The sequence below is a fragment of the Heterocephalus glaber genome, unplaced genomic scaffold, assembly GCF_053883595.1.
Source record: "Heterocephalus glaber isolate CG9 unplaced genomic scaffold, H.glaber_assembly_v1.0 deba00001479, whole genome shotgun sequence".
NCBI lineage: Eukaryota > Metazoa > Chordata > Mammalia > Rodentia > Bathyergidae > Heterocephalus > Heterocephalus glaber.
In genome coordinates this window covers 3,602,140-3,621,784 of record NW_028258316.1, presented here as the reverse complement: position 1 = coordinate 3,621,784, position 19,645 = coordinate 3,602,140, and the positions used below count along the sequence as shown (strand labels likewise).

At 53.5% G+C, this 19,645-nt stretch overlaps 1 protein-coding gene across 8 annotated transcripts in view; it reads right to left on the bottom strand.

Moving 5' to 3' along the window:
- Ak8 (adenylate kinase 8) overlaps nt 1-19,645 on the bottom strand; it is a 143,642-nt gene that overhangs the window by 79,806 nt on the left and 44,191 nt on the right. For all 8 annotated transcript variants that reach the window (XR_015439728.1, XM_087182702.1, XM_021261814.2 and 5 more), the window contains 2 exons: nt 15,249-15,338; nt 1,814-1,955 (listed from right to left, as the gene is read on the bottom strand). Coding sequence is in view for 7 of the 8 variants with exons in the window: in XM_087182702.1 (XP_087038828.1) it covers nt 1,814-1,955; nt 15,249-15,338 (232 nt within the window). In the remaining variant the exon portion in view is untranslated. The remainder of the gene's footprint in view (nt 1-1,813; nt 1,956-15,248; nt 15,339-19,645) is intronic.

Below are 19,645 nucleotides of genomic sequence, written 5' to 3'. Positions count from 1 at the left end.
CCCCAAAAATAAAATAAAATAAAATATATACACATGGAAACCCCCTAAAAAGAAAAGTGTAAAACTAGAGGGGAGGGGGGGGGCAGGGCAAGGGAGTTGTTGAGGGATGAAAATGACTAAGGTGTGTAATGTGTATGTGCCAATCTGCCACAGTGAAACCCATTCATCTGCATAACCAATGTGCACTAATAAAAAAGATGAAGAAAGTGTGTGTAGTCCTCAAACCAGAAGCTAAGGTGCACGAAAAGCAGCAGGACAGGACAGGCCTCTAGGTCAGGACTGAGCACCAGTCCAGCGTGGCTGCTCTGCAAACACTGCCCGGCCAGGCAGCCCAATAAGAGGAGGAGTATTAATACCCACAAGTAAGAGGTGAAAGGAAAAACATGTGCAGACAGTATGATTGTCCACCTGAAGAACCCAGGAGAATCAACAACAAAACCATCAGACACGGGCAGAGTTCTAGAAGGAGCCTGGATACAAGATAAATAAACAAAAATCACGTCTCCTGTTCTCCCGAAAACTCCATTCAGAAAATAAAATGGATGCAAAGATCTCACTGTAATATCATTGAGAAAAACAATGCCAAGAAAGCGTTGACCATTCTGCTCGTGAGAAAATACAGGTACTGCCAGGCCAGACCACCCCAGACCAACTCATAAATCAAAGGTGATTCCAGTGACAATTCTCATGGCAGTTTTCCCTTGTACATCATAAAAGTGCTATAGTGTTCTCCTGGAACAATAAGCACATAAAATAGGTCATAAAGAAGGGTGATGGAGAGCTTGTCTGCCCTGCTTCTTGAAATACAGTGTATGTGACAGAGCTAATGCACTTTCACAGCGTGGCAGCACTGCAAAAAGAGACAGCTGGAAAGCAACAGAAAGCTCAGGAATAGACCCAGGTATTTTGAGAGTCTGGACACACAAATGGACAAGGCCAGTCCACAGAGAAAATCAGGACCCAAGCCCGGAGCCTGTAGCATCTTCCAGGGAAGCCAAGCCGGTACCTGCAACCATCAGCCCCAGAGGGCAGGGCTTGCTTACCTGACAGCCTCCCTTATTTAGTCACCATAGCCACGGCAGGTCCGGCAGAGAAGGCCAAACACATTCCCTTTACCAGTCCATAGATGCCCGGCTTTCCTGAGCCAGAGCCTTCCCCGGGGCAGCCCCGAGCTGAGGCCTCTCCTGTTTCCCACCAGAATACTTCTGGCTCCTCTGCCTGCCCTTCAGTTTCTGTCTCACCTTTAGTTCAGAGTGGTGGCTGTCCACCTTGCTACGCAAGTTTGGACTCCACAGCCTTTGCTCGGGCAGGGCTTCATCTCTGTCCACACTACTTACCGTGACGTAGTCCTGGGGTTCAAACCAGTGCAGGAAGAACAGAATAGTCAACAATACTCAACACTGTTTTGGAACCAATGTCCATCATTTGTAGGGAAAAGATGACTCCTACTCTACAGCCACATCAAAGTAAATACCAGCTACTCCAAAGATTTAAGTGCAAAAACACAAAACTGCTACAATAGAAGAATATTAGCTGATTGGCACAACGGTCCCACAAGGGAGGCAAGACTGTTGGGCATTTATGACCATTTTAAGGATGAGGGGGTTCAGGTCCAGCCTGGAGCATGAGAGCCCGGATCTGAGCCCAAGCCTGGCTCCTAGAGCACAGGGCACATGGGGTTGGTGGGTGGGATGGGGACTGAGGACGAGCTCAGCTTTGGGAACCCTGAAGGGCTCTTGTAAGAGGACAGCTGTGCAGTGCTCGGCGGGAGGGTGCCCAGGGGTGGCCGGGCAGGCTCCGTGGGGCAGCTCACCGGTTGGGACTGTAGCCCATGCTGGCCAGCATGTGGGCCTGGTCCAGGTCTCGAGGGAAGCCGTGCAGCACCCACCCTTTGTGCACGCAGTCTGGCCGGTCCAGGCGCCCCTTGAGCACCTTCAGGATGATGTCGTCGGGGACTGTGGAGAAAGGGGAGTGTGAGGGCCCCGCTGGCAGTGGGCTTCAGACCCTTCCCGGACCAGACTGAGCTGCCCTGCTGGGGCCACCGGGACAGGGCTGGGGATACCTGGGTCCCACGCAAGAGAAAGCCGTTTCCAGAGAAAGGAATGCATCGGGTGACCTTCACCTTGTCCTTGACTCCATCCCCAGGGGCGGACAGGGCAGTTCCCAGTCCTCACCTCCCACCTCGGTCTGCTCTGCAGCAACAACGCGACATCACAGCGTGGGTCCTTTGTGGAGGACGGAGTGAGGGGCTCCGGATCCTACCCCTAAAGCTCACGCCAGTGAACCCCAAAGGCCCCAGCTCCTCATCCACCATCTCAGGGGTTAGGGTCCCACGTGCGAGTGGGGACAGCGCGTTCGCGTTCGTATCCCAGCGCCCTCAGGAACTCCCGGACACACGCCAGGCCCCACCCGAAGCTTTGGTTTCCCTCAGATGGAATCGAGTGGGTGCCCCCACCCCTGCCCCAAGTCTCCCCTCGATCTCTAGAGCCGAGACTCTCTCGGGAATCACAGCTCCACTTAGAACTGGAGCCTGAAATAGAGGAGAAGCAGGTACTGAGAAGCCTGTGTTTACATTCCCGCTCTGACATTTCCCTGAAACCCACGCCTCTCTTCCCTGGCTCATTAAATATCTTATGTTGCTAATGTACTGCATCCCAGCGATTTGCACTGCATTTCTTGCACTTTGCACCATTTTCCCAGAAACACTTGGTAAATATTGCTGCTGTTCGCTGTGCGGCCTGGGTGCGGTGATCCGAGGTTCTTCTGGAAGCTTCTGCACGGTTCTCCTCCTCCCGGCCACTGTGGGTCTGTCTGGTGGTCCTCATGCACACATGTGAAGTCCCCCGAGACCTCCAGGGTGACAGCCCGGTGACGCTGAGGGTGAGATTTGGAAAAACTCACTCCCAGCTGCTTCCCGGTGCCATGAGGTGCTGGGCATTGCCTTGATCTCCAAAGAAGCGCAGGCTTATTCTAAGCACTCTGCATCTACGTGCACTTCCTCTTTCTCGGGCTTTTCAACCCTCCTTCCCTAGAAAGGGCAGAAAAGGGACTCTGCTTTGACGAGAAAGTCGGGCCATCCGGCATGAATGAGTTGATAGGGCTGATTCTGTCTCTTCCCCTGCTCAACCCCTGCTGTGGCTCCCTAGTGCTTCCAGGAGAAAGAGCAGTCTCCTCCCCAAGGCCAACGGAACCGGCAAGAGCTGTCCCTGCCTCTCTTCTGGGTGGACCTCCTGTGCCTGGATGAGCCTCTGGACCCTGCCTGCGGCCCCCTGGGAAGGCTCCCTCTCCAAAAGTCTGAGGGTTGCACCTGTTCTTCCGGGCCGCCTCCACTTGTTACCAACATTCTGGGTGTCTTTGGTCAATGCCTGAACAGTGGGTTCCATGCAGGCAAAGGGCCAGGTCTCCTCCATTTTTCACAGGGCCTGGCACACAGCAGATGTGGAGCACAGGGGCAGGAGGCTTCTCTTCTCAACTAACCAAATACATGAAGACCAACTCCATGGATGCTGTGGTAGAGAGGGGAGCCTGGGCTCTGGGCACTCACAGTGATGCCTCATCTTGGCCCTCCTGGCACCAGCGAGACAAGACGCCTGCCTGCCAGCAAGCCTGGAGCCTTGGAAGTTGAAGAGTGATTTAGAACCCTGGCCCTAGATAGTTGGGGATAATTCATTCACTCCAGGATTGTAAATCCAGAGGCCCCGCCCCTCCAGATAACTGTCTCCACTGCAGGGCAGAGGTTGAGGCAGGAGCCAGCACACCAGCCTTCTCCCTGAGCTCAAAGACTCCTAAAGCCAGGTCTCCTCTTCTGAGCGACAGCCCCTGCTGTTGGGGCACATTTGGCTTTTTCCACACAGCCCTGTGAGGGGCAAAAGAACCACCAGACTCTTGGCTGCTGGTCTGGCTGCTCCTCGAAGGTGGCCACGGGCGGATCCAGCCGCCATGACCTTTGACCCAGGAACCTCATTTCTGAAAATGTGCACCTACAAGACAGTGGCCCAGGTGGGCAAAGATGTCCATGTCAGGTTGTCTCTAACAGTGACACCTGGATCATGTGCAGCATGGATGACAAAGGAGCATGGCTTGAAGCAAGGACAGCCCCTCCACCCAAGGAGACCATGCAGCCTTTAGAAAGTTCCATGAAGGTTCTCCGACAGAACGAGGAAGCCAGCAAACAGGGACGCATTGCAGGCCTGACTCAGGCAGCAGGAGGCCCACACTCGGTGCCCACGCGTCAGATCCGGTCCCTGTGCATATGAAGCGCAGGGCCCTTGGTTGGGCAGGCCTGGGAACTCGATGCACCACAGCCCAAGCTAGAAAGGCTCAGGGCTGCAACAGGGACAGCCCACAGGGTCCAGCTCTAAATCCAAACCCAGTGAGCCAGGGAGACACGGAGACACGGACTCGAGACTTCTTCGTCACACCCCGAGCCAGTCACTGGGGCTGGGGTGTTTATTTAACGCCTGTCTTCCTGCTCCTACCTGTGAAGGCCGGCATCTCCCTAAGGCCCTCGGTGAACTTCAGTGCCATTAACACTGAATGAAGGAAGGAAGGGACAGATGGTGCCATTTCCAAAATCCAGGAGGCTCTTTAGTTCCTGCAAGGTTCATGGGCCAGAGAACTACGGAGCCTTCCTCACCCAGCATGAAACGGGGTCCAGACCTTTCCTGCTGGGGTAGTGGAAAAGGAGCCCAGAGAAGCCGAGCTGGTAGCTGGGGTTAGGGGCGGGTTTCAGACACCACAGGGGCAGCCATGCCCCAGGACTCTGCCCTGACCGCCAGCTCTGCAGCATGCGGGTTCCCTGAACAGAGCTGCTTGCTGCCACGCTCTGCTGCGGGTTTAAGGTCCCCTTCATAATGTGTCCATTTACCCTTTATCCTCTGCTCGGAGCGGCTTTGCAGCACCAGCGAAAGCCTTTTACCATTAAGTCAGAAGCCTCGGGCTTGATTCCTAGGCTTGACAGTTAACATCTTACCCTTCAGAACAGCTATGCCAAGGGCTACCTCTCCAGAATGCCTCTGCGGAATATGTCAACCCTGAATCCATCCAAGTGCAAGATGTAAGCATCCTATTAATTCATGGGGCCACAACACATGATTTTGTCTTTTTTTATTTTTGCTCATGAAAGATGGCAAAGTCTGCAAGTTGACCTGAGATTATTAAAATCTCAGGGTGCTGATTCCCTGCCAGGCCCTGGGTGCTTAGCTTGGGGCTGGTCGGAGCCCCAGCCCCCCCACACCCTCCCGCTCACCCTCCTGTCCTGAAGGCCCAGGCCTCACATCAAGCTCCCTCCTGCACCTCAATTCTTCAGTGTGGGTCAGGACAAAACGCCAAGCAGGCCTGGCCGCCCCGAGGTGGACCAGATGGGCTGACCCCTTCTGGGCTGGTGGGGGCCTCATGTCTGTCGTCAGCCACCACATCCAGCTCAGACGGCTGAGGCTGGGAGCTAGGGCTGCGGACAGAGCACGGGGCTGCTTGAGAATTCGCACCAGAAGCCACAGCTCTGTGCCGCACCAGCTGCCACCTGCTGTCCGCACCACTGCAAGGCCCCGGGGACCATGGCACCCTGCCCATTCCTTATGTCCCTGGCCTGGGCTGGGCTGGGACCTGAGGATGGGAGGGGCCCTAAGGTTGCTGGGGGCAACTTGGAAGGAAGGACAGAGCAGAGAGAAAAGAAAGCGCTCTCCCACCGGCACATGAGGTGAGGACCCTAACCCTGCCTGCCACCTGGGGAGAATCAGAGAGAGGGGAGCAGCTCCCAGCACCCTACACCGCCTGCTCACCCCCAAGCCCACCTGGGCGCTGCAACCCACCCACACACACTACACACTCGTGCACTCCCTCAGACACACGCATCACACCCCACACGCCAAGCGTGGGCCCCGTCCGTCACCGGCACACACAGGTCACACAGCACCCCACAACCACACCAGCCCGCACCAGGCCCCAGGGGACGACAGGTCCCCGGAAGCTGCTAGAACCTGCCCCTTCCCCTCACCCCCCGGGGCTCCTGCTGTCCAGCGGACAGGTCTGGTCTGGGTCCTCAGAAAGGGGCCAGGACCGGAGAGAAGGCTGCTTTCATTTTGGTTTTAATTTCCATTTCATGTATCCTGATGCTTGAGGGAAAAGTGACCACACGCTCTCACCCTAAAATGTCTCCCCCTGAATGCCAGAAGCCTTGCCCAAGACTTAAGTCGGGCGAGCCCTTAGGGGTACCGCTTGGTATCGCTGGGATGCAGTGAAAGCTAAATTAATGATTTCCGGGGGTCAGCGCTCTCTGGATGGCGCTGGCTCCCGGCAGCTGAGCCTGAGGCCCTCCCTGTGGCTGTAACCAGAAATCCTGCAAGTCCAAGGACCCGGGCCAGGTGTTGCCGTAGCAATGCTGTTTGTTTATTATGCACTGCCACCTGCTGGCAGATTATGGATCCTGCGCCTCAAGTGAGCCTTTCTAAGGACACAAGGAACACTTTTTTAAACCTGTAAGGGAGATGATGGGGAGAAACTAGGATTGTTCGATGACCTCACCCTGTACTTCTGCAGGAGGCTGGATATAGCTGACTTCTTGGTAAAGTAAGTCACTTGCCACAAATAAGCTGCTCTCTTGCTGGGTTTAGATTTCCCGGGTACAAGATTAAACAGATGTGGGCCAGGGATTTAGCTCAGTGGTTCCGCCTCCCGCCTCATAAGTGCAAGGATCCAGAGTTCGATCCCCGGTACCCCCCCCAAAAAAAAAGATTAAACAGATGTTTCTAAGGCTTCCTTAGGTCCGGAAAGACTACATTCTAAAGTCCATGTTGCTTAATGACAACATTTGAAGTTGCTAGAAAGACAGCTGTACCAGAGAATAACAATGCTTCAATATTGGTTTTCTCAAGTCAGTAAGAGTGCATCAGCCCCCGCCCCTGACAATTACTGGGCCATCTGAGCACTCACACCTCAGGGAGCGCCAGCTGACTTTCTACCACCCCTCCTCTGCCAGGTCTACTCAGGCCAGAAGCAAAAGCAAGAGCGAGGAGCTTGAGGTGTGAACACACCTGGGTGAGGGCATTACAGTGTGTCACCATCTAATGATTGCTGGGGCTGAACTCTGGTGTAGCACATGCTAGTCATGCAATCTCCTACTGAGCCATACCCCTAACGCTTAACGAGGTTTTAGATGAGGAAACAAACCACTCAAAAATAGGCACTCTTCTGCCAGGCGTGGTGTTGCACGAACTGTCGTGCCAGCACTCAGAAGGCTGAGGCAGGAGGATGGCCATGAGTTTGAGGCCAGCCTGCACTACATAGTGAGACCCTGTTTCAAAAACAAAACAAAAAACAAATAGACACTGTTCTATAAATAACTGGTATTTCACTTAGCTAATTAGTAAGACAAAAATGCTTAGCCACACTGTGTATAATGACTTGATACATATTCTTATTTCTAAATGCGCTTTTCCATATTTCAATGGGAGCTGAGCGTATCCAGGAAAATGGGGTCAGCCCGTGCATGTATGAATTGGATTATCTGAAAGGGCGGTAGATGTAGATGGGATGTCCGCTGCAGATCAAGTTAAAGCGGGCTCCACGGGTGAATGTGGGCTCCATGCAGTTTTATTTCTCTCACCTCTCAGAGGCACTGAGGAGAAAGTCAGGAACCCCTGGCAGAGCAGGAAGGGAGGCCCTGAGCCTGAGCCTGGGGTTACTGATGAGAAGATGATGGTGGGCTTGCCTGACAGTCCCACCTGGCGCAATGTACACCATGTGCCGCCCTCTGTTAAAGCCTGTGTTTGCTCCGATACAACTATTAATTCACATCTTGTCATGGCAATCCCCGGAATGATGTATCAATAGCACCCCATTTTACAGATTGGGAAACTGATGCACAGAACAAGGAAGTGACTTGCCCAAGGCTACACAGCTATCAGGTGGGACAGCTCAGACTTAAATCTGGCCACCCCAGCTCTATGGCGGCTGAAGCTCTGTACTCCGTCCCCTCCCCACCTTGTAGGAGGAGGACATTGCAGCGATGACATTAAGAGCCTGTCCTTTCTGCTCTTCATGTGGAGCCTGCCCGCAGGGAGCCCTTCACCGCCCGACCGGGGTTTCCCCTATGAAAAAGAACAGGACTGGGTCCTCAGGTTGCTGCAGAAGTCACCAGGTGGCCCAGCTCCTGAGGACTCCAAGGCTGTGCTCTGCCTCCCAGGCAGGTGACAGAGCCCACGCAGAGCAAGCTGAATGTTCAGGTCAAGCCCAGCCTGCTGGGTGGGCCACACATGGCCACACCTTCTTGCTATCTTTCCCTGAGCCTGGGCCCCACTCACTGACCAGCTCAAGGAGTAGAATCCAGCAGGAGTGTATTCTGGGACTGCTTAACCCTCTCACCCCAACTGCTACTGCCCTTGGACAGGTGCCCTGCAGTGCTGTTCTAGGGGAAGCCGGCCACCATGAAAGAAGCTGCTGGGCCACGAGGAAGCCCAGCCAGCCCTGCAGAGGCTTTGAGGAGAGATGCTGGGCCAGCCCAGCTTCGTCCAGCTTCACCCCAGGAACCAAGCTGGGACTGAGGAATCTGCTGGGCTCCCCAGCCCCAGGAGACACAATGTGGGGAAGGAACTGGGAAGCAGTGGACACCCTGTCAGAACGCACAGGCAGGGCCCCAATGGGCCAGCCCAGCTCTCAGTGGTCTCAGCCACGCCAACTGAGCCCAAGCCAGCACAGAGCAGGGTCAAACCTTCCTTGCTTGGCCCTCCTGAAATCCTCACCCACTAAAGCAGGAGCATAACGAACTAGTGGACGTTTTGTGCCATTCAGTTGTGCAGCAGCTTGTCATACCAGGCACAGAGTATGGCAAAGCCAGAGACCAGGCCTCCAAATCAGGGAGTGGACACAGGAAGAGAGCAAGAGAGCCAAAAAATCCACGGAGGAAATATATGTGCATCCAACAGGATTTGACATCACAGCCATTCCGACTGCTGCCATGATGGGGGTGACACTGCCATCACAGTTAATCATGATGGTAAATAACCAACACTCGCTTGTTGGCGACACACTAGGCACAGTGCTGAACATCTTATAGACACGCTCCCAGTGCACACACGCACACATATAACATGAATCTGAAAACCCGCCGGGAGCCTGAATCTCGGAGGATGCAAGTGGCCTGGCCAAGGACACAGCAGCGTCCGAATGGGAACCAGGTGAACAGGGGCTCATCTACACAGAAATGAAGGCAGCAGAGGGCACAGTACAGGCCCAAGTGCCGAGGGAGGCCTGTCGGGCACTGCCCACATCACAGGGCTGGGGGCCAACAGCCATGCGGAGCCACCCACCCTGCCCCACCCACGTGGAGCAGACAGAGCAGGGGCAGAAGAGCGGGAACCAACATTTGCGGAGGAGTCAGTTCTGCAGGCGAGCACAGGGTGGTGGGTGAGGAGGGGGATGCCCAGGAGGGAGGACGAGACAGGAACATCCCTCCTCCATGCTGGGAAAGCTCTTTCTTCATCCCCACCCTCTCCGTGTCCCTCTGCCCCTGCCCTGCCAATCGCCCTGTCTCTGTCCATTGTCCCCTGTTGCCCGTCGCCCCGCGCGGCCCCCTTGTCACTTGGAGCAGCACAGACAGGTGCAAAGCTGCGAGCTGTGGTCCTCGGGCTTCCCTCCCTCTGCAGCTCCAGGCTGTGCCAGGCTCCATGCACAGGAAGCCTCAGCGCTGGTGTGTAGGGACCTCAAGAGGTCACCGGGGACAGCCTGCCCTGCAGAGTGCTTTAGGAGCAAAGCTGTGTCACTGCCAGCCAGCCACGGGCATCCCAGAGGGAAAGTGCTTCCAGCCGCACCTGCCTTGGGGGTCGCGGGGCCCGAGTGCAGCTCGGACGGATGTGCCAGGGCTGCCTGGGGACCTGCAGCGGAGCAGCAGAGCTGGGCTCCGTAGGGTCCTGCCTGTCTAAGACAATTTCACGGCTGAGTGCGCTGGACGTTGTGCTCTTCTTGGAGAACACTGAGGCTGCCCACAGAGAGGGAACCACATCCAGAAGCTCCAGGCAGAGCAGGAGGACACCGTGCACTTCTGGGTTCTCCGGGGACTTCCCAGAGGTGTTTGGGTCTGGCTGTGTTCAGTGCTTTTTAACTGATGCCTGGGACAGAGCAGGCACTCACTCAGTGCACACTCCATCCTCAGGAAAACAGAGGCTTCTCCCATGGGGATAAGAAGCAGCATGAACCAAACATCCTGACTGCCTCAGTTTCCCCTCTGGACTAGCCACTGAATAAGCTTTACAACCTTCCCATGTCGGGCACCGCTCCCATGGCAAAACATCATTTTGGTGATGTAGAAAGACAACGTGCACTTTGACAATGAAAGTCTAGTTAAAAACAAACAAGGTGCTGGGCCCCTAACGGGCACAAACCTGGTGCTCAGGGGACGCCATGGACTCCCTTTACCGATCTGTTCTCATTAACGGGCCGTGGGCCTCAGAATGCAAACAGCACTTTTACACCCGCCACCCTGTTTGGCTAGCACAGCCCTGGCCTTCTCTCGGGCTGGCAAAGACTCCTACCTGTTTTCCATAAGGAATCTTTGTAGCAGTCCCAGCGGGAAAGTCCAAAGTTTGACTTGAAAAGAGGAGCTACTTCAAAAGCATTGTCAGGCAAGGTGAGAGCTCCTTGGGATGCATACATTATGGGGCCTCCATTCGCCAGCCTCCAGCCCACCTTCCAGCGGGGCCTCTGGCTGGGGGACACCAGGGACACCAGGGACACAAGGCCATGCTGCCGGGGGAGGTGGGGCGGGGAAAACCCATGGCCAACAAAAAGTAAATTAATGTGTTTACGACTTGCTGCTTGGACTGGTGTGCGCGCGCACACGTGTGTGTGTGTGTGTGCAGAAAAATGAAAGAAAAATGTAGAGGGTTTTTTTTTCAATAATAAAAAGGGAGTTGCTCTGCAGGGCCCCTACAGCTTGTGAAAAATTAAACTCGACGGATTCAAACTGTCCTATTTCCACTTCAAAAGGGAAGAGGCGCTGAGCTCTTCCCAACTTATCTTCAAACGCCCAGCACCCTAGAAACTTTCTGTAAAAAAATAAAGGCTCCAGCTCCCCCAAGCACTGCGCCGGTTACGGTGCCCACTATCTCTCCCTCCACTAATTATACCCCTGTGAGTCTATTAATCAACTGCTAAATTATTTAGCGAGGCATGCGCTGTCTTCAGCTCCTCCAAACACAGCACACTCGCAGTCTTGCAGGGAGCGGGCCGGGGCCCCCAGGGTCTCCCCTCCGCCAGAAGACAGCTCGCAGCCCACGAGGGTGCATGCTCCAAACAAGAAACAGCATCCGCTTACCTCCTCAGACGGGAGATTTACTTTGTCTTTCAACTTGGCAACTCTTTGCAAGTTTTTAACAAAAGAGAAAAGCTGATCTATTGTCAGATCTTTAGTGTGCATTTAGTGATGAGAATATTAATTCACCCTAAAAAATGAAGCACTGATCCCGAATGCCACCTGGGACCCGGGCTCAAGGAAGGCTCTGGAAATCACTCCTAATCATCACAATTTGGGGCTGGCGGGGTGTGCTGGGGTGCGTGCCAGTCAGAGTCCTGTGCACCCTCAGATCTCAGTCCTAGGAGGTGGTGAGGGGCCCTCCTCAGTCAGGAGCAGGCCCCCGCAGCACGAGAGGAGAACAATTACCAGGGCCAGGTAGACGCCGATGCCCTCGCACCGAGGAAAGGATGGGGGATCTCTAATTAGACCCTAATCTGGAAATAGGTTATATCTACCATTGGCAGCTGCTGGACCCCAGTTTATGGCTGAAATTCCCTGGAGGCAGGCTAAAAATAAACCAGCACAGCCTTCCCGGGGATGGGCGAGCTGGGGCAGCAGGGTGAGCCTGTGGGGGGCTGGTTTTGGATTAAGTGAGAAGGGGGAAGCAGGACATTCCAATGGGCAGACACCATGTCTGCTGTCCCAGAAAGCCTTTCGGTAGGCGGGAAGCCGTGGGGAAGGGGCAGGACGCACATGTGTTGATGGTAACCACTTCGAGCCCACATGGATTTGAGCAAAGAATTGAGACCTGGTAGCTGCTTTGGTGGATTCTAGAGAGGAAAAGACACCTGACACACTGCCAGGGTACATGGCAGGATGGACACCATCCAGGCCAACAACCGCACTTTGAGCGATACGGAAAGGCTGAACACTTGCTTTTCCAAAGCCCAGTTTCTTACCCAGGTAACAGTGACAGCTTCTCGACGATGAAGGCTGCGCGATTGAAGCTCGACCCTGCTCGCCCATGCAGGCCGAGCCCGTATTGCTCTCTCAGCAGCGGCTGCACAAACACCGCCGCGCGCCACTCTGGGGAATAAATTTGTTCTGTGCACTGCAGCTGGAGTCGGAGTGGGATTTGGAGGTCAGACTTACATATTTCAAAGTCCAGGGCACAGAATAAGCATCGCCCTGCCCCGCCCCTCTGTCCACGGCGCCATCCCCAAGAGTCTGGGATCAAGGGATTGAAGAGGAGCTCAGATGGGGCTTTGGAGGCCTTGGCCCAGAAAACGTGGAAAGATGGGGAAACAGCCCGGCCATGAACTCTGCTGCTGATGCGAAAGGCAGAGGTGTTAGCAGCACCTACGGGGACTGAAAAGGAACATCACCAAGTCTGCAGAGGTCGAGGCTGGGACACAACATCCTGAGGCCGGGGTGGGGGAATAGGGTCCGCGGCTCTGTCCGGGGAAGATGAGATCTAGATCTACCAGGCCAAGTGGCGACGGTGGCAGCAAGCGCGTCGAGGACGGCAGAAGGGCGCCACCTGCCACTACGGTGAGTCTCTGGAGCAACTCCCCAAGGTGAGTGCAGGGGCCAGGAGCCTGTGACTCCAGGGGTTGCCAGGTGACAGGAGGACAGCAGAGTCCCCATGGTGGGGGCCAAGTGTCCAGAGGGTGGCGGGAGTGTCCCCAGGAAGAGCACTGCTGAGGATGGGGTGCTGAGGATGGGGTCCCACACCGGGTGGCCAGATGGTAGGATGCAGTGCTGTATGGACCCCGGACTCCGACCCATGGTAACGGGGTCTCTCTGCCCTTACCACACCCACTGCCCTGGGAGTGGATCTCCCTGTGCCTCGCGGGCGTTCAACGCCACGTGTGAAAAGTCCTAACAAGAAGCAGGGGCTGGTGAATGCTGCCAGCACCTGGGGCAGCAGATCAGAAATGCACCTGGGATTCTGAAGAGGGGAAACTGAGGTGCCTCAGTGGCCCCAAAAGCAACGGAGGAGCAACCACCGTCTCCCTCTTCTGGAAGACCAGAGAGTGTTAGGGCATGTACCAGCCTGTCCTGCACATTTCAGGAGGGACCTTCTGCCCCAGGGCAGGGCTGGGAAGACTCCCTTCCAGTGCTGCCTCCACTCAGCAAGAGCTCTTCCTCACCTTCAGGATGTGGCCATTTATCAGGTCCCTTTTGCCAGGCCTGTCCTTGGAGGGCCCAACCATGACCTCGGATCCCAGCCAACTGTACATCTCCTACTCAGGGGTGGCTAATCATCACCCCCAGGCCCTAGCAGGGGTACCCCCGGGGGCTAGGGGACCCCTGAGTCACAGACGCCACAGACACACTAGGTGGGAAGCCCCGTGGCCTCACGCACAGTAGTTACTCGGCAGAGGCAGGGCTGTGGTTGGCTGGGCAGGTCCCCTCCAAAGCGAACGCTGCCAGCCGAGTGCTTTGGTTTCCCAGCAGCTTCTCCACAGCCCACTAATGAGACCCTGTTAGCGCTTATGAATGTAAATGCATTCTTTGTCATCCCTGTGAGATCAGGATTAGCGAGGTGACAAAATTTATTGCTTCTGTTAGGAAGATATGATATTGGTTGTTGTTGTGTCTTTAATTTTGTAGGAAGAGCAAAAGTACTGAGCTACATAGTCTAAATAAACACAAAGCAGTGGAAGCAAAAAAATAGCATGAAACATTGAAGATCAAAGCTGTCCGGATCTCTCTAACTTTAGAGGAAAGTGGGGAACGTGCACTTAAGTCTCCTTTGTAATCACCAATAAACAAAAAATCAACAAACCTCTGCAGCTGGACCACCACTGAGAGCACGCATGGGCTTGCTCGGGTGATGGGTGGCTGGGCCGAGGGTGTACACGGCTAGCCTGCTTGGGTTCACGGAAATTCCTTTCTGCCCCTGCAGAGGAAGAACTAACCATTGTTCCTCTGACCCCCCCAGAAATAGATGGAATGCATAAGAGTTCAAGGGTTCTTGTACACCCTTCCCTAAGACTTGCGGATGGTTAACACTGACTCTCTGGCTTGGGCCTTCTCTTTGTCTTTGTTTTGCCAGGTGCATCAAGAAGGGCATGGTTGGTTCCACGGGGCCACTTGGCTGGTGGGGACAGCACCCCAGAGTGCACTGGTTCCCACACTGCCAGGAGCTTCCTGCCTGCACCCGGCCCACTCAGACTCCCCCTCATTCGAGCTTCATCCTGGGGACCAGGATGTCTCATGCGGGCTCAGGAGAGCCATGCCAGGATGCTTCCCCAGCAAGCCCTTCCACTGACAATTAGGAGCGAGGGCGACTCCTCATTAACCAGCTCCGTCCAGACAGCGGCGGGGGAGAAGGCAGCGAGCAGCCTGCTGGGCTGATGTCCCAACCGGCACCTGTGTTGCCCAGGGGAATGGCAGCTTCGTGGGGCATCATTTTCTCCACGGTAATCACAGCTTCACGTCAGACGTGATGACTGAGTTGCATGTGCGTGTGGAGGCACCACAGCACTGTGTGCGAGAGGCAGATGTGGCTGGGTGGAGGAGGCGTCCTGGGGCAAGTGTCACAGGGCCTTGCAGAGCCCAGGCTGTGTGCCTGGGCAGCTGGGTGGCCCCTCGGTGGCCCCTGAGGCCTCACGAGCCCAGATGCCCTTCCTGAGGCCCACACCTGAGGGTTCTCTTAGGCTGTGGGTGCTGGAAAGGATCCTGATGTGTTCCTGATGGTCCTGATCCCGTCAAGCCCCTGAGGACCGTCAGCTGGCCCAGGCTCCCTGCGCAACGCCTCCCTCATCCAGACCTCAGCTGCTGACCGCCCTATACTGCACAGTAAAGGAGGCGGAAGCTCGGTGGCCCTGGCTCTCCAGGCTGAGGGACACCAGCTAGGAGCAGAAAACCTTCTTGGGAAGCAGGGACCTTCCAGACCCCCAGTAGCACCCACCAGGTCCCAGGCTCTCTGGCCTGGGCTCAGCCTGGATGCCCAGCGGCCGCCCTGACCTCAAGCCCCGGATGTTCAGAGCCCTCCTGCAGGGCCATGGCCTACCTGTCATCTCCTTGTCAAAGAAGGACTGGATGAGCTCGCTCAGCTTCGACTGGTCTTCCACGGCCTCCCTCAGCAGCTGCCCGCAGCAGACTGAAGGAGAGGAGCAGAGAGACATCGTGAGGTGTTAAATAGGAAGAAGGAGGAAGGAAGGAAGAAACCCCAGTGCAGAGCTGACTGTTGGGGGAAAAGGAGTTGCTGGAAAATACAGGAAAGGTTTTTCTGCATGCGGGAATGTGCCCGAGTGAAAGTGAACATCAGAAAGGGGCTGGGCCGTGAAACACAAGAGGAAGATGCGGAACAAAAAGGAATGCATTTGGCCAAACATACTAAAGATGGACGGTGCAGGAATACACTAATGAGTACGTCGCCAGCAGGGAGGCTCCTGCCGGGCCTCGGCAGCACCTGGGATCGGCAAACAGAACTGATGCTCGCTGAGGATTCATGTGCAGGTGGAGGGCTGCTGGGCCCGGAAAATGTCACTGGAGGATGGGGACCATGGCAATGCCACAGTCTTTCCAGTGGGCAAGGCAGTCCAGGGTCAGTGGGTCCACAGACGAGGACCGAGCTGAGCATGGTGGCATGCCCCTGTCATCCCAGCACTCAGGAGGCTGAGGCAGGAGGATCTCTGAGAGTTCAAGGCCAGTTGAGCTACATAGTGAGACCCTGTCTCAAACAAACAAACAAACAAACAAACAAACAAACACTCACAGAAGAGGACCAGCCCACATACTAGGTGGACTTATTCATAATTAAAAGGCAGCAGCTGGAGTTTCCTGGCCCAGTGCCACTGTCCCCTTTGGATGTGTGCCCATGGCAGCAGTGGACTTTCCATCCTGCCCTACTGACTCCAGCCCTGGGCCAAGGCCAGCACGTGGGAGTGGATGGCCAACAGGAGCTGAATGAATAAGCACAGGCTCCCTTCTCCTTGGCTTGGGAAGCCCTTACTGTGGCTCAGATCTAAAATGTCCCCTGTAAGTTTCATGTGCTCGGTGCTGGGGCTATGGCAGGTGACTGGATCATGGGGTTGCTGTGTCCACAACTGAAGGTGCTGTGAGGAGGTGGGGCCTGCTTGGAGGGGGTCACTGGGGTGACCTGGAAGGGTATATTCTTGTTCCCAGCCCCTCCATTCTCTCCTGGCCACCACAGGTTGAGCAGCTTCTTCCACCAGGCCCCTCCATCACGCTGTTTTTGCCTTCAAGCCAGCTGACCATGGACTGAATCCTCTGAAAGCCATGAGCCAGTAAATCTCTCCTCCTTTAGCTTGTGGGTATTGAGTATTTTGTCCCAATGAGATAGGAAAGTGACAAATACAGCCCTTAATAGCCAAAGCCAGAAGACTTAAGCACTTTTTTTATCTGAGTTGTTAACTGCACAATCATGGTTTTTTTAACCTTCAGTGTTAAGGAGTTTGTAAATGTGTTTAAAACGTTAAAGGAAAAGATAGTCAAAATGAATGCACAGATGGGGAACCTCAGCAGAGGGAAACTAAAAGTAGAACCAGAGAGAGACTCCGGAACTGGAAGATACAGTATCTTAAATGAAAACAAAGTTATGGGATGAGCTGTAATCAGCAAATCTAAAGGCAGGAAAACAAGCAGTAAAAGATTCCAAGGGCAGGGGATTTAGCTCAGTGGTTTTGCCGCCTGCTGCACAAGCGCAAGGACCGGAGTTCGATCCCCGGTACCAAAAAAAAAAAAAGATTCCAAAATTCAACAAAGAGGAAGTGAAAGGGCTGGAGAAAAGAGCAGGAGCTTGGTGACTTGCATCTAAGGCATATGTCACTGGAGCGCCAGAAAACAGAGGAGGGGACATAAAAATATCTGAGAAGACAGTGGCAGAAGTCCAAATCAGAGGACAAACATCGGACCACACATCCAAGAGTCTCTGAGACAAACACAAAGTCAGCCACACCCTCCTGCACTGTAGCCAGATTGCTAAAAGCTACAGAAAAGAGAAAATACAGAAGCTAGAGGGGAGAGAGAGATGCTTCGCATACAGGACAGCAATGACAAAAAACAATCTCAGACTTCTCATCAGGAGAAATGCAAGGCAGAAGAACAGAATGACATCTTTAAAGTGGTAAGAGAGAAAAAAAAACTGTCAACATAGATTTCTTTCTTTTGTTTGTTTGGTTTTTTTTTTTTGAGACAGGGTCTCACTATGTAGCCCAGGCTAGCCTCGAACTCCTGGCGATCCTCCTGCCTCAGCCTCCCAAGTGCTGGGATGACCGGCATGTGCCACCATGCCCAGCTCTATATTGAAGGTTCTTACACATGACGGGGTATAACATTAATTCAAGAAGGACTCTGAGAAGCAAAGGATGCATATGTCATCTCTAGAGCAATCACTAACAAACTAAGGCAAAGAGATATACTAAACATGGCAAGAGAGGAGATAAAATGAAGTACTAAATTCTAGTTGGTGGCAGGAAGATCACTGTGAGTTTGAGGCCAACCTGAACTACATATAGCAAAACCCTGTCTCAAAAAAAAAAACCCCAAAAGATAAAAATAAATAAACACTAGCTGGTCATCCCAAAAGATGGCAGGAAAAGAGAAACAGAACAGGTGGGATAAACAGAAAAAAACCCACCAAGCTGGTAGACTTGCTAGCTACCATTGAAAAATCACTTTCGATGGACAAGCACTAATACTTCAAATAAACGCAAAGAATGTCAAGCTAGATTTTTAAAAATAGCAAACTCCGATGTGCACTCTCTACAAGACCCATGTTTATAATATTAAGATATGGACAGTTTAAAAGAAAAAGATTAGAAGATATACCATATGGACACGGATTACAAGAAAGTTAGAGAGAGGGCCATGTGATTACCAAAGTGGATTTTAAGAAAATGGACATTATTAGAGAGGTGGAGGAACACTTCCTAGCAGTAAAACAATCATTTCACCAGGAAGAAATAAACAAATACGAGAGGCCCAAACTGGCAGGAAATGGTCAAATCCACATTATAGAATTGGAGATTTTATTGTATTGGGAGTTGCAAGTAGAGAGATAACCATTAAAGACTTGGAAGACTTGAGTGCCACAAACATTCTAATTGACATTTGTACACCTATAATCCCAGCACTTGGGAGGCTGAGGCAGGAGGACTGCCAGGAGTTTGAGGCCAGCCTGGGCTAGACAGTGAGACCCTGTCTCAAAAAAACCCTCAAATAATAATAATTATTGTATTTGTGGTCAGGATGTTCACGTAAGGCTACTGCATTCTTGCTGTGGGGTCAGTGAGGCATTCTAGGAAGCAGTGGGCCCACATGAGGGACGACGGGCTCGGACACAGCTGGCCCTGGGACTGGGCTGGAATCAGCCTTGCTGTCACAGACTCCTGGCTCTGCCCGGCCTGCAGGACTTACTATGGCCTGGAGTTCCTTTTCTATTTTTTCTACATTTGGCACTATCTGTGTACCCAACAAGTATGTTGTGTACAGCAGGCACTCGATGAAAAATATTACTGATACTCGCTTAGACTTCTGTTCTCATTATAAAATGAAATCAGTCAGAATCATGATACACTCTCAAGATCACCCTTCGGGTGTGTACATCTCTTCGTATTTTCATGAGCCTACATGAAGGTTCCTTTAAAGCAAATGAAATCACTCCCTCAGCACGGCTGAGTGACGGACCTGCTTTCTGGCCCCTCCCTCACTTAGTGATATAATTGGAGGTCAAGTGGCTTTCTGGGTTCTCTGCCAAGAGTTTGAGGTTGCTTCTAGCTCTTCCCATGCACCCTTTGCACACCATGCTTAGTGAGTATTTCAGGAGAATCAAATCCTGGAGTGAAATCACTGAGTCAGAGGATTTGTCTCGATAGTAACTGAACAGTGTGAGTTTTTCCTTTCAAAGAGCTGAGCCCTTTCGATACCCAGCGGCTAAAACCCGGTCTCTGATGAAGCTCATGGGAGCCAGTGCTCGTTAGCAGGGGTGTCCCCTGTCTTAGAGCCTCTGGAATGTGGGGCTCAGGGCTGAGCCGGGGCACGGCGCCCGGCTGCCCACTCTGACCTGAGGTGCCCGAAGTTGGCTTGCTGAAATCTCGTCCTGCCTGGCATTCATTTACCACCAGCCAGCACCTCTGAGGAATGTGCACTTTCTGAGTTTGTCTCTAAATGCCCAATTATCTAAAAGAGTCCCACGGCGGCTCTTTAACTACAAAGCAAAAGCCATTGTGAGCTCTCCTATTTTCATTTTTGGGACAATCTAGGCAGGTAATTTCATCTCCTCATGACTGCCATGCTAAAAGCAACTGAGATTTAAAAACTACTTTTCCTGAATGAGAGCATCTATGTAAGCAGACTGCAGCAGGCTGTCATTTAGCCAGCCCTGTGTGCTGTGTGTAGTGTTTTCACGTCTGCCCTCTCGCCCGGTACCTCTTCTTAAAATTT